The sequence below is a fragment of the Musa acuminata genome, chromosome BXJ2-1 (assembly GCF_036884655.1).
Source record: "Musa acuminata AAA Group cultivar baxijiao chromosome BXJ2-1, Cavendish_Baxijiao_AAA, whole genome shotgun sequence".
Classification (NCBI taxonomy): domain Eukaryota; kingdom Viridiplantae; phylum Streptophyta; class Magnoliopsida; order Zingiberales; family Musaceae; genus Musa; species Musa acuminata.
The window spans coordinates 12,310,978-12,325,590 of NC_088338.1; the positions used below are offsets into that span (position 1 = coordinate 12,310,978).

Below are 14,613 nucleotides of genomic sequence, written 5' to 3' on the forward strand. Positions count from 1 at the left end.
TAGAGGTTCAGATATGAGATTATTGGGTAGAAATCTATTAATACTGGAGGCTTGGGTAGTTGGATGACGAACCAATACCCGATAGGGCAGGATCTATTAAGGTTAAACTAATATGAACCTTTATCACGTGGAATGCGTGAAGGGGAATGCGTGAAGGGGAAATGCGTGAAATGCGTGAAGGGGAAATGTGTGAAATGCGTGAAGGGGAATGCGTCAAATAAGCCAATAGAGTCGGCCCTTTTTTTTATCATGTGGAATGCGTGAAGGGGAAGATCATGCAACGATTTGAAGAGCGTTTTCGTTGTATCTATTATGTAAATCTTGTGCAACGATCCTGAAAAGAAGCTTGTGTTTATCTATTTTGACTTTTTGTGCATATAGACGGATGAAAAATGATTTGGATCTCGTATGAGAATCACATGTCGATAGATTCCCTATCAAAAGCATTGAATAGATATCAAGCTACAAATGACATGACAATTAAGATATCTTCGTGTAACCCATCAAATTTGGATATATAAAGATAATTATCTTAATATAACTGCATTCTTTCTTCTAACAAAATGATATAAGATCATGAAAGATAGATTATAATCTCGACAAAATCTTCAGCACCCTCGAACATTAGCCTCACCCTTTCTTACGCGTTCTTAGCAACTGAAGACAACGTTCCTGGAAGGAAAACTGACAAAATGCTAACCATTTAGCTCAGACAACGTTCTCCGGGGGAGCGATCGAGGTCCGGATCTTCGTCGCGGGGGGAAGCCACGGCGAGATCTCTTCGGCCGAGTGCTACGACCCCTCGGCGGACCGGTGGGCGCCAGCAGCTGGGATAGCACGGTGCTGAGGCGGCGAATGTACGTGACGGAGGGCTGGACCTGGCCGTTCGACTCGTCGCCGGGGCGGGGCGGCCTGTACCATGCCGATCGGGACGCGTGGGAAGAGATGCGGGATGGATGGTCGGGGTCGATTGCAGCGGCGGGCGCGCAGCACTACGTGGTGTCGGGGTGCGGGGACGGGCTGGTGAGCGCGTACGACGAGGCAAGCAACCAGTGGAGAGAGGTAGCCGGCGGCGGGGCGGGGAAGATCTACGAGGTGGGAGGTTGGCTGGACGTCGGAGGAAGAGGAGAGGGTGGTGAAGAGGCCGCCTGCGTTCGCAGAACCTGGACGTCAATGGATCCAACTGGTCCGTCTCATTGCAGATGTTATGGAAGCTTCACTAAGAACACAAGTTTGGTGGAAGCTGTTGCGAAGAAACCTGTTAATGCGGAATAATTCTTTCCCTCTTTGTGTATCAAAATAGGTTCCTCATCAAAATACCAACTTGATATCCAAATGAAAATATCAATAAATCAATCACACAGTGAGACCAAATCTTTTTAACGTGGAAAACCCAATGTGGGAAAAACCACGGGACCGTAGTCCACCTCAAACTTCCACTATCAATAATGATGATAACAGGTTTACAGTATGTCTTCTCTAGAATAACTAGAGGATCAGAATGACATCAAGAACATAGATCTTGGCTCAAGAATAGCATATCTTCATCACATAGATGGATCTTCTCCAAAGAGATTTTCTAGGTCTCACAAAGTGGATACCGCAGGGAAGTACCTTAGAGAGGGTAAACTGTAGATCAACACCATTAGGATTGTAGAGTTTACTGCAAGGATTCTCCACATAAAATTTGGGCCGAAACTGACAACGTTTGGCCACCGATCGTCAAGCAGAAAACTCAGAAACCTTACTTTCTCTCTCTATTTCTCTCTGCACGTCGTCGCTGTTCACTGTGCACGTACGCTGCACCCTGCACGCTGCACCCTGCTCTGCATTTTCTCTGCATGCCCTAATTTGCCTTACTTCACCTTAATTAGTGATTTGGGCTCAATAGGCCCAATTTGTCCAAGCCCACATATGGGCTGGACCCAACAATTCTCCCCCTCCAGCTCATATGGTGGGCTGTACCAAGCCCGCTCTTCGCCTACATGCTTCAAGCTTCTCCTTAGGCAAAGACTTTGTCAACATATCTGAACCATTCTCACTGGTATGTACTTTTTCCAACTGTAATTCTTTCATCTCAAGCACATCACGAATCCAATGATATCTCACATCAATATGCTTGGATCTAGAATGGTATGTTGAATTCTTGGAGAGGTGAATGGCGCTCTGACTGTCACAGTAAACAGTATATACTTCCTGTTTCAAGCCCAATTCCTGTAGAAACTTTTTCATCCATAAAGTTTCCTTACAGGCTTCAGTAACTGCTATGTATTCTGCTTCTGTGGTTGATAGAGCAACACACTTCTGTAACTTAGACTGCCAAGAGACTGCTCCTCCTGCAAATGTCATCAAGAATCCCGAAGTGGACTTCCTGGAATCAGTATCACCTGCCATGTCTGCATCTGTGTACCCTTCTAACACAGGTTCATCACTGCCAAAACATAAACACAACCTGGAAGTACCTCTTAGATATCTTAATATCCATTTCACTGCTGCCCAATGTTCCTTTCCAGGATTTGAGAGAAATCGGCTAACAACTCCAACTGCATGAGCTATATCTGGCCTAGTACAAACCATAGCATACATCAAACTGCCTACTACAGATGAGTAAGGCACTCTGGATATTTCTTCTTTTTCTTTCTCACTTGTAGGACATTGTTTTGAACTCAGCTTGAAATGACCTGCAAGTGGAGAACAAACTGCTTTGGCTTTACTCATGTTGAATCTTTCAAGAACCTTTTCAATGTAAGTCTCCTGAGATAGCCAAATCTTCCTTTTCTTCCTATCACGAAGAATCTTCATGCCAAGTATTTGTCTCACCGATCCCAAGTCTTTCATCGCAAAAGACTTACTTAGCTCTCTTTTCAGCTTTTCAATTTTTCCAACATCATGGCCAACAATCAACATATCATCAACATATAGCAGTAAAATAATAAAATCATCATCTGAAAATTTCTTCATAAACACACAATGATCAGATGTGGTTCTATCATACCCTTGGCTCATCATAAAGGAATCAAACTTCTTGTACCACTGTCTATGTGCCTGTTTGAGTCCATATAAGCTTTTCCTAAGCTTACATACCAGATTTTCTTTTCCCTTGACTTTGAAACCTTCTGGTTGCTCCATGTAAATTTCTTCTTCTAAGTCACCATGAAGAAATGCTGTTTTTACATCAAGTTGCTCAACTTCTAAATTCAAGCGGGCAGCCAAACCAAGAACAACTCGGATAGAGGACATTTTCACAACCGGAGAAAATATTTCTTCAAAGTCAATACCTTTCTTCTGACTGAATCCTTTCACAACTAGTCGTGCCTTGTATCTCTGTTGTGAGCTATTGCTTTCAGTCTTCAATTTGTAAACCCACTTATTCTTGAGAGCTTTCTTCTCTTTAGGCAACTTTACCAAGTCATAGGTGTGGTTCTCAAGCAAGGATCTCATCTCTTCTTGCATGGCATTAACCCACTCATTCTTATTCTCATGTAGAATAGCTTCTTGGTAAGTTTCTGGCTCTCCCCCGTCAGTAAGCATAACATACTCATGTGGAGGATATCTGGTAGAGGGTTGTCGCTCTCTAGTGGATCTTCTTAATGGAATCTCAACTGGTGGTGGAGGTGCCTGTTCAGTTGGTTCAGCATCATCAACTGTAGGTGTATCATCACTGGTATTCTCACCACTATCTTCCTGTTCATCTCCCCCATGATCATCATGAACTACAGGTGAAGGAACTGGACCCAAACTCCAAGGAATATAAACAGAGGTTTCTGGCTTCTCAACATTATCACCATCATCAAACAATTGGTCTTCAAGAAACACAACATCTCTGCTTCTAATAATCTTCTTGTTCACTGGATCCCATAATCTGTACCCAAACTCTTCATGACCATATCCCAAGAAGATACATGCTTTTGCCTTATTATCAAGCTTGGACCTCTCATCTTTGGGAATATGAACAAATGCTTTACACCCAAAGACTCTCAAATGATTATAAGATATATCCTTTCCTCTCCATACTCTCTCTGGAACATCACCTAGCAGAGGAACTGATGGAGAAAGATTTATCAGATCAACTGTAGTTCTCATAGCCTCCCCCCAAAATGACTTTGGTAACTTGGCATGGGAAAGCATACACCTAATCCTTTCTTCAATGGTTCTGTTCATCCTTTCTGCCACACCGTTCTGCTGAGGAGTTTTAGGAACTGTTTTCTCAAGCCTGATACCATGGAACCTGCAATAATTCTCAAAAGGACCCCTGTACTCGCCACCATTATCTGATCGAACACACTTTAGCTTTCTGTCAGTTTCCCTTTCAACACTAACATGAAACTCCTTGAAAGCATCGAGTACCTGGTCTTTAGATTTCAAAGCAAAAGCCCAAACATTTCTAGAATGGTCATCAATAAAAGTAACAAAATAAAGAGCACCTCCAAGAGTTCTAGTTTGCATAGTACAAACATCAGTATGAACTAAATCAATAACATCAGATCTTCTAGATGATGGATATGTCTGAAATGCAACTCTATGTGTTTTTCCAGCTAAGCAATGATCACAAGATTTAAGAGATGTACCTTGCAACTCTGGTAAGAACTGCTTTCTAGCAAGAGTTTGAAGTCCCTTCTCGCTGATATGTCCAAGCCTCTTATGCCAAAGATCTATACTTTCACCTTTTCGAATTGCATTAATCTCTCCTTTGTGTAGCTTAGCTTCCATGACATAAAAAGAGTTAATCTTCTTTCCTTTTGCCACAATTAGAGAACCTTTAGTGAATTTCCATTTACTTTCACCAAAATAATATGCAAAGCCCTCATCATCAAGTCTACCTGTAGATATCAAGTTAAGACGAATATCTGGAACATGCCTTACATCTTTGAGTATCAATTTGCTCCCAATACTGGTCTCCAAGCAAATATCTCCAATACCCACAATCTTAGATGTACCATTGTTTCCCATTTTGACATTACCAAAATCACCAGCAGTGTAAGATCTAAAGAAATCACCATGAGAAGTAACATGAAATGAAGCACCAGAGTCAATTACCCAATTACTGTCCTGAGCTACAAGGCTAACACAACCTTCATCACAGACAATAGTGATATTACCTTCAGCAGCAACTGTATTGGTCTCTTTCTCATTTTTCTTCATTTCATTCTGTTCTCGCTTCCAAAACCTACACTCTTTCTTCATGTGACCTGGTCTGTTACAGTGAAAACATTTGATATCTCTTCTAGACTTGGATCTTCCTCTATAACCATATGGATTTCTACTATGACTTCTTCCACGTCTTTCTTGTTTTTCAGTAACAAATGCACCAGAAGAAGATTCACCCTGTTCTTTCCTTCTTGCATCTTCATTTAGCAAACTGTCTTTAACCATATCTATGGTTAGAGTCCCCTCTGGCGTGGAGTTACAAATAGTCACCACATACGTTTCCCAACTTTCTGGTAAAGAGCTGAGAAGTAATAATCCCTGCATCTCATCATCTATATTCATTTTCATAGCAACCAACTTGTTTGCAAGACTCTGAAATAGGCTTATGTGCTCAATAATGTTACCACCATCTTTATACTTCAAATTTACAAGCCTTCTGAGGAGAGAAATTCTATTTCCCACTGTCTTTTTCGCAAAAAGATTTTCTAACCTTTGCCAAACAACATCAGCTCTGGTTTCATCTGAAATATGCTCATGCAAGTTTATATCCATCCATCTTCTAATATAGGCAATAGCTTTTCTATGTTGAACTTCCCATTCTTCATCGTCCATAATAGAAGGTTTATCTTTAACCTTGATAGGCTTATACAAATCTTTGCAATAGAGCAAATCTTCCATCAGACGCCTCCAAGTGGAATAATTTGATGAGTTCAATTTAATCATACCATCTGACTGCTCCATTTCAATCACACAAGAAAACTAGCACCAAACAACCTGATGCTCTGATACCACTTGTTGGGAAGAAACCTGTTAATGCGGAATAATTCTTTCCCTCTTTGTGTATCAAAATAGGTTCCTCATCAAAATACCAACTTGATATCCAAATGAAAATATCAATCAGCACAGCATAAACAATAGAGCAATAAATCAATCACACAGTGAGACCAAATCTTTTTAACGTGGAAAACCCAATGTGGGAAAAACCACGGGACCATAGTCCACCTCAAACTTCCACTATCAATAATGATGATAACAGGTTTACAGTAGGTCTTCTCTAGAATAACTAGAGGATCAGAATGACATCAAGAACATAGATCTTGGCTCAAGAATAGCATATCTTCATCACATAGATGGATCTTCTCCAAAGAGATTTTCTAGGTCTCACAAAGTGGATACCGCAGGAAAGTACCTTAGAGAGGGTAAACTGTAGATCAACACCGTTAGGATTGTAGAGTTTACTGCAAGGATTCTCCACATAAAATTTGGGCCGAAACTGACAACGTTTGGCCACCGATCGTCAAGCAAAAAACTCAGAAACCTTACTTTCTCTCTCTATTTCTCTCTGCACGTCGTCGCTGTTCACTGTGCACGTACGCTGCACCCTGCTCTGCATTTTCTCTGCATGCCCTAATTTGTCTTACTTCACCTTAATTAGTGATTTGGGCTCAATAGGCCCAATGTTGTATCTTAACCAACATTGATGTCATCATCTTTGTTCTATACTGAACTGAGGCTGTAATAGAAACACTCATTTCTCTTCTATCTCAGATGCCAAAAATAGCTGAGAAGGAAGGATCTCAACAGGCAAGATGATGAATTATATTAACCATCTAAAAGTCTATTATTTTCCTACTTGAACATAGTGACAATTGTTTCGTTTCCTATTGTTGTTCAAGCACCATTACGGCTGCTTGTGATAGAAAAGTATTAGAACTGCAGCTTCAGTGAGTGTATCCTTCTTTTAGTACAGGAAATGAAAGCAACTCGTGCTTCCTTGGTGGAAACTAAACCGATATGGTTTAAGACTAATCTAACTCCCATTAATTTTGTCTGCAGCACATTAGGATAGCTTAGGTTTGATTTTAGTTAAGATGAGCTATAAATTTTTTTATTATTAATTTTTAAAATAAAAACTTATGGTTTAAAGTATTTTGAGTGGTTTAAGCTCAATAAAATCAATAGATTTTGATAAATATGTATCAAGATTTAATTTAAACAAGGTGGATAGTCAAATATCTAATCGATTTCTTCCCCAAGTCAATGTAAAAGAATCAAGTTGAATTCATTGATAATGAGATTCAAACCGGTTCTCTTTTTGGACGAAAATGAGAAACAAATCTTGTTAAGGTGATGACTCGTGTCCTAATTAAGAATTTTGGGAGGCTTATGAGTTGGATGGAATTAGGATTAGCTTTACGACTGGGTTTTCTTCCCAGTTAAGAGACTTCGAGAGTAACATCCGACAGACAATATGGTAGCAGCTAGAAGAGAACCAAGCAGGTCTTTGCAAACCTTGAAATGGGAGTCTCTTGTCCGCGGTTGTCTCCCTTCTTAGTCGACCAGTAAAGACAAGAATTACGTGTTAATCTTCCATAAATGAGTTTACCACACTATTGAAAAGAAATTTGATAAGATATCTATAATATTTTTCAATAACGTTTACAGTGTTTTTAGTTTATCAATAAAATATTATAAATATTATTAAAATATATTATAAATAAATCAAATCAAAATACTATAACAGTTGAAAACTGATAAAAGAATGAACGATAAAATTTTGAGGGTTTTTTAAGATATTTCATTGAATTTAAGATATTATTTTAAAAAATAAAAATATATTTTAAAAATATTCAAAATATAAGTATTTTCCTGAAATACCCCTTCAAGAAAAATATAGAAGAACAAAAGTACCGATCGCACTCGCAGCCAATCCGTGGCCACGCCTCGTGACGCGGATATCCAAAGGGATCACGTGTTATGTCCAAGTAGGTCCCGCGTCGCCCATCACGCCGCGTCCGATTCCCCCCGCCCATTAAGACCCCGGGCCCCATCACGCCCCCCCCGCCGGATCGGCTGCAGGACACTCACAGTCGCCCGTGATGCAATCCTCGCTCATGATGGATCATCAACACGATACGCTTAATTGAACCGCAAACTTTGCAGCCGAGGCTGTAGCAGATCCCAAGACAAGCGGCGTGACGGCAGCCCAGTCGTCATACCGAGCGTGAAACCTGGCGTCGGAGGGACGGAGGGTCGGCTGTCCTCGACAATGGATTTATTAGTGGGACACGTGACAACGTCCAACTAATAATGAACAATATAATCACGTGGTACCGTGGTCACTCACAAACGGGTTTGCTCAACTTGACCACCAAAAGTCACCGGTCTCACGCACGGCTGTGGCTAATCTTGCTGTCTTCTCCGAACTACTTAGTTACTGCAGGATAAACTTGCTCCGTCAAGCACCCACGTGATACATACGCGACCAGCCGTAACATCTCAGACCAAAAGGTGTGGGTCCCATCTCACGGCTGGCATGGGCGATCCGCTAGCTACACTCGGTTTTGGTTCCGAAGTTTTCGTGGCTTCAGGGCTCGCCACGACGCCCTCCTCGCTCGTCACCAACCCGCTCTAATTCCTAAAATAACTTGAAATTAACTGGATTGGGCGTGATTTAAATCAACACAGGGGAGCAAAACGAGAGAAAGAGAGAGGAAGGAAGGAGATGGTGAGCGCGAAAGGTGGGTATTGGAGCGGGATCGGGGCGCGGCGGTGCGACTCGTGCAAGTCCGGGCCGGCACTGGTCTTCTGCCGGGCGGACGAGGCGTACCTGTGCAGCGCGTGCGACGCGCGTGTGCACGGGACCGGGGCGCGACACGAGCGCGTGTGGGTGTGCGAGGTCTGCGAGCAGGCCCCGGCGAGCGTCACCTGCAAGGCCGACGCGGCCGCCCTCTGCGTCACCTGCGACGCCGACATCCACTCCGCCAACCCACTCGCCCTTCGCCACGAGCGTGCCCCCGTCGTCCCCTTCCTCGAGCCGCTCAGGCCCCGCTCTGCCGCCACTGGATTCCCCTTCGGAGTCGCGGCGGCTGACGAGGAGGCCAGCGAGGCGCCGTCCTGGCTCCTCCCGATCCCTTGTGCTAAGGGCAAATCAATGGACCACTTCTTCTCCGACGTAGATCCGTACCTTAATCTGGAGTACGCCACCTCGATCGACGCGCGATTGCAGCAGACGGACGGCGTCGTCCCAGTCGACGCCAAAGATGCCAGTCGAGACGGCGGAGCGCCACCTCCGGGACCGTTCCTCCCGATCGATGGTACGTTCGAGCTCGACTTCGTCGGATCCAAGCCTTCATACAGCCCCTACACCGCTGACTCCCTCAGCCACAGTGTAAGCACGAACCCTAACCTAACTGTCGAGAACTAAGTTACCATGGTTTACATGATCCGATTCCTCTATGACTATCGGAGCAGGTCTCGTCCTTGGAGTTCGGGGTGGTGCCAGACGGAAGCGGCGGTATAGCGAAGGGGACGAAGGCGGACGCCACGGGTCCGAACTATGGCGGCGGTGGAGGGAGGGCTGCGGACAGGGAGGCGAGGGTGATGAGGTACCGGGAGAAGAGAAAGAACCGGCGGTTCGAGAAGACCATCAGGTACGCATCCCGGAAAGCCTACGCCGAGACGAGGCCGCGGATCAAGGGAAGGTTCGTGAAGCGGTCGGAGATCGAGCCGGAGGAGGTCGTCCGGACGTACTCGCCGGCCGTTGTGGCGGCTCTCATGGCGGATCCCGGCTACGGCGTCGTGCCCTCCTTTTGAGGAATCTCCCCCCTCCATCTCGCCACCGTGTGTTAACTATCAATGCTTTTATGTAGGATTTTTTTCTTCTTCTTATTTTCCCCTAATTTGTATATTATTATTACTACTGTTGTTATTATTGTGCCGAGAAAAATTAGGCTCACTGCGTTGAGGAATAGAATAAAAGGTGATGCTTGCGCCTTTAAGATTGGGGTTGGGAAGTAAGATCACAAGACACTATTTGGGATGATGGGATGCCATATAATTATAGAAAATATGGCACAGTATTACCAAAGGTTCGGTTCATATGAAGGACACAGATGATTACACCTTGGAACCTACTTGAGAGGTTCCATGTCTGAACTCTGTAACATTCACATCAAGTTATAGAGCTTTGTTTGGATTGCAAACATCAACAAGAATATAAGCAATCCAGAGGAGAAGTTCCTCCTGCTTGTGTGCTTTGCCTTTGTTGAATAGGCTTTGAACTGGCCATTGTAGAGCTTACCTTTGAATATTTTGCCCATCCTAACTCTAGCCACCTATTGTCTGGTTTCAGATATGAATGTATCAGTATAAGGAAAATTCCATGAGAAAAGCCCATAATTAATGTAATAGCTTTCATATTTAGAAGGCAAAGATGCAGTTCAAATTGCTGACAGAATCCTAGTGTAGACATGCAATCATTCAGATAGAAGGCAAAATCATGATTTCTATCTGAAGTTTCTGAAATGGTACAAAAAGTTGATATATATATATATATATATATATATATATATATATATATATATATATATTGGATAATGGTTTATTTGGTCATGTATATCTAAGATGAGCAGATAAGTAACTACATAAAATACTGTTGGAATTAGAATCAGTATAAAATGCCAAAAAGTTGGGAGTATGTACATTCTCACCTGAATGGAGATTACTTGTTCCCACCAAAGCCTTCAGTCTTAGTCTTCGGTATAGCAAGAAAATTAGCATTCTTTTCCCATCAAATCCTCAGTGCAGTGAAACAAGAACAAAATTGCATTGCTATGCCTGCGAGTCCAAATGCTGGATGCACCAACAGTCCATCAAGAACACTGATTCAGTTGGACCACTCTTGTAGTCGCTCTGAGTAGAATGCTTCATCTCTCTTTGTTGACAGAAAGAAAATGATCAAACTTAATCTGGAAAAATATAACACTAACAAAATTTTGGAGCATAAAAGAAGCTGCTATCCCATTATAAACAGTAAGATTCCTCTGTTACTATACTAAAAAAAGTGAACAGAATGGAATGAGGTATATAGGCCAGGAACTTTAAATTTGAAAAATTGAAGCTTAACCTCCTGTGACGTAGGGAATCGGTTTCCTCGAGTGCTACCTCATCAGAAGACTTTCCAATGCTGGAACTAATCTGCTGCTTCCAACTTCACCTAGAGTAAAACATATGAGAATTTAGAATGTTTCAAGTAGAGTACTTGACAGCCTCGAAAGAGGGCCGTGGTTGCTACCTCATGACCTAGAGTCGAAAGTTCATCATCGAATAGCCTGGATTCAGAGTTAAAGGCTGTGCGCCAGGAGCTCTGTACTAAGCCAACCACTATTGCTGCTAATAACTATAATATCAAATACCGAAAGAGGTCTAAAAAAAGAGGTCCAAACCAAACAAAAACCAACAAAATTCAACTCCTAGAGAAACTGATTATTTTGTAATATTTTTATAACAAAATCCTTGAGCAGATTCAGGAAGGGAGAACAGCCAAAAAATATTCAGGCTAGCCTAGTGAGTGGAACCTCAGCCACTAGAAGAAGTTTCATGTTAATATCTCAGGGATGGCTCCCAAGTATTTGGTACACATGATACATCTATGGTAGAGGTCGATCCTTGCACTATTAAAACAAATTACCAACATGAATATTAGTAACTCAGTAAATATGAAACTAGAACTAAAACTGATCCCTTCTGAGCTTTTGTTGATCATCAAGAATGAAACTGACCTAACGTCATATGGTATATATACAGGACAGCTCATCACAATGAAACTATCCCTGCCTGGCATTAGGACATACATATGATAGAACATGATTTGATCAAGGAGGAACCTGTGAGCTGGTCCTGTTGCTAATGCCATCTGACAAAGCAAGCCTCCTCTTGGCAATCTTTGAACGATAACACCATGCTTCAAATGCTTCCGTAAGGTCTGGATAACGAGCATGCTCTGACCTCAACCATCCTGCCAATATTTCAGCTTGGCTCACAGATGGCAATGTGAGCAAAATTGAAATGAAAGCGGATTCCAATCCCTGCCAGATCTCACTGTCTATTTGAAGTGATGACCCTCCCTCACTATCCGAATTGGCTTGCTCCAACAAAGGCCTTGTCCTCTGCACAAATGGAAGCCAAACATTAACCAAACCAAGCCTCATTGCAGTTGCAACTATCACGTGTCCAAATCCAACTGCATCAAGAACCTTAGACGTCACTTCTATCACTTTCAATCTGGTCTCTGGCATGTGATCATCCTGATTCAATTTTTCAGTGACTCTAACTATGTTCAAAGATGCTTCCAACCAATAATGAACAAGATGCTTCATCATTTCCATCTTAGTTAAGATCTGGCAAACCCATGAAATGTCAGACAGGAAGGAGTGCATGTCACAGACCATAGTCATCTCAGAAACCATGTCTTGAGATGCATTTAAAAGAGATTCTATATGGTAATTGAATCTGCTCAGTAGATCTCTGACGCAATTCTTCACTTCTATTTTGATATCTTCATTGTCCAAGGTCAACAGTGGGGCATCATCATCCTCGGTGAGCATGTATTCAAGCTGATCTTGGGCAGAGGACTTCAGATCTCGCAAAGATGTTGAAGGTGATGATGTAGCAAAACGAATAGTGGATATGAAAACCCCAACCACTGAAATTGGATTGACGGGCTGGAGACGTGCAAGGATCTCCTCATATTGTGATCCAAGATGAGGTATGATCCTCAACATTTCTTCCTCCTCAGTCTCTTCCCAAGGAACAGACTCTAAGTAATCAATACAATCATGTGCCAGCTGATGGCAACCAAGGCGAACAGCAACCTGGAAGATACCAAGTGTATTTCTTACACCATACCTAGTTTGTGGTTCTGTCACATAAAGAAGCCGAAAGGCAATAACATGAAAATCAAACTCCAGTTCTTCACAGTAAACTTCCACACAGTACCGAGAATCAAGGATCTGACATGTTGGCCAGTCATCAGATAGACGTTCTGCAAAGTACTTGCTCTTCTCTATGAGAATCTCAGAGTGGCAGTAAAACCAATTGTCTCGCCCTTCATGGGTCCTTAGCCTTACGACAACATCGCTGGTAGTGCGATCTCCAAAACTATTGGGAGTCTTTGGTGTACGTTTAATTTTTAAACTCTGAAAAAGAAAATCATAAACAATGGGATAAGTTCAAAGTACAGTAACTAAACTATTTTTTGGTCTTCGAAGTTCACTCAATATAAGAGGATACATAACTAGCATAATGTATAAAAATTCAGTGATTGCTATAGAGAACAAGAACAGATTCACTGTTTCAAAGAGCCATCATCTTCGTTTGCATTTCTTTACATACTATAACAAAATCCTTTTCAAGTCACCTTGCAATCATTGAAACCAATTGGCTCCTCAATTGCATACATGCCAGAAGTCCAGTATAGTTGCAGCAAGATAAAAGATAATTCATCAAACTTGGTATGTGAATAATTCCACTTTTATGGATCAATGATGCTCTCCATCTTTGTTTCTCATATTATGACTACAATAAATGCATTAAGCTCACCTCGTTGGAAATGGTTCTTTCTCTATGCTACCTAACGCCATTACGAGCACCTAAGAGTAAACATACCTTAAGCATTGCCACCTAGACTCCTCATACATCACTTGCTCCTATAACCATGGGTAGAGGGCAATACTCATTTTAGCTAAGTAATAAACAAGATATTAATTGATGGGCAGCAAATTTCATGCTTTTCTTTTCATATTGTGGTTTCGTAATTAGAAAGTTATAAGCTGTAGTTGTATTAGTCGAAGATGAAGTTTCTTTTAATTTATTTTAGATTAAAAGAAATGAGAACCGCTGGAATACTGAAGGTGCATACAGTTAATGAAAGGATAATTGTTCTGATGGGCATGAACCATGAATTTCCATAATCCCTATCTTTTATATCATATAATTTACTATATTTTGTGTGGCACAATTTTTTCTTAAACTTTGGATTTGCCTCTTCAGACCCATGTCTGCATGCCTTAAATCACCCTATCAGAAAAAGAGAAAAAAAAAAAAGACAATTTCTACACGGTATGGGCATAGACTTTAACCATTTCACTGATGTTTAAAGACAATGGGAGTGTTAAACTCAATAAAGATAGCATCCGAAATGAATTAGATGTAAAAAATTGAGTTGCTTCATGGCAATTCAAGAACAGCTAGGTTTAACTAAAGCACCAATTTTGTCACTCTTTACAAGTGCCACAAATTTCCAAGATCATAGTGGCTAGCTGAAACGAAACAAAAAGATCCCAATTTGTCTTCACCGTACCCTATTCAAAAACATCGAAATTCAACGAGAGATCAAACAAGCTTTGACAATGAACACAAGGCATTAGTCAAGATAGAGGAGGAGGAGGAGATGAGGACCGACGACCTGGAAGATGGGCGGGCGGGGAGGACCCGGGTCAGTACACCTCCCCGGGGACGGCGAACCTGGCGGCGTTGGGACCGCCGCCATGCGAGGCGCATTCTCCGATGGCGCGGCCAGACCGGGCGAAGCTGTGGTGTGGCACCGTCGGGTCCGACCAGAGCGGTGACGGCGAGAGGTGGGTTCGGTTGCCGAACCCACTCGAGGAGCCGGGCTTTCTCTCT

General features: G+C 42.3%; 2 protein-coding genes across 5 annotated transcripts; one reads left to right on the forward strand and one right to left on the reverse strand.

Annotated features, from left to right (window-relative positions):
* Positions 1 to 8,607: 8,607 nt before the first annotated feature.
* Positions 8,608 to 9,929, forward strand: LOC135598958 (zinc finger protein CONSTANS-LIKE 3-like). Its single transcript, XM_065093495.1, has 2 exons — positions 8,608 to 9,319; positions 9,403 to 9,929. Exons 1-2 carry the CDS (start codon positions 8,654 to 8,656, stop codon positions 9,742 to 9,744), a joined length of 1,008 nt encoding a protein of 335 aa, XP_064949567.1. The 5' UTR covers positions 8,608 to 8,653; the 3' UTR covers positions 9,745 to 9,929.
* A 208-nt stretch (positions 9,930 to 10,137) lies between these two features.
* LOC103995728 (BTB/POZ domain-containing protein At3g05675) lies at positions 10,138 to 14,607 on the reverse strand. Of its 4 annotated transcripts, XM_065093492.1 has the most exons (5): positions 14,393 to 14,607; positions 11,817 to 13,127; positions 11,057 to 11,146; positions 10,641 to 10,864; positions 10,138 to 10,272 (listed from the first exon to the last, which is right to left on the reverse strand). In XM_065093492.1, exons 1-3 carry the CDS (start codon positions 14,477 to 14,479, stop codon positions 11,123 to 11,125), a joined length of 1,422 nt encoding a protein of 473 aa, XP_064949564.1. In that variant the 5' UTR covers positions 14,480 to 14,607; the 3' UTR covers positions 10,138 to 10,272; positions 10,641 to 10,864; positions 11,057 to 11,122. The 4 variants fall into 4 exon arrangements, with proteins under 4 accessions (XP_064949564.1, XP_064949566.1, XP_064949563.1 ...); XM_065093494.1 differs by having other exon boundaries at positions 10,641 to 11,146; positions 14,396 to 14,607; XM_065093491.1 differs by having other exon boundaries at positions 10,641 to 11,146.
* Between the last annotated feature and the right edge of the window lie 6 nt (positions 14,608 to 14,613).

What these genes read in the sequence shown, in the direction of transcription:
- LOC103995728 (XM_065093492.1), bottom strand. Translation starts at nt 14,479, where the DNA reads ATGGCGGCGGTCCCAACGCCGCCAGGTTCGCCGTCCCCGGGGAGGTGT. An exon ending in GCCCGCCCATCTTCCAGGTC is followed by an intron (nt 13,128 to 14,392) that starts GTCGGTCCTCAT and finishes TTTCTTTTTCAG; the next exon opens with AGTTTAAAAATTAAACGTAC. An exon ending in GCAACAGGACCAGCTCACAG is followed by an intron (nt 11,147 to 11,816) that starts GTTCCTCCTTGA and finishes GTTTTACTCTAG; the next exon opens with GTGAAGTTGGAAGCAGCAGA.
- LOC135598958 (XM_065093495.1), top strand. Translation starts at nt 8,654, where the DNA reads ATGGTGAGCGCGAAAGGTGGGTATTGGAGCGGGATCGGGGCGCGGCGG. An exon ending in CTGACTCCCTCAGCCACAGT is followed by an intron (nt 9,320 to 9,402) that starts GTAAGCACGAAC and finishes CTATCGGAGCAG; the next exon opens with GTCTCGTCCTTGGAGTTCGG.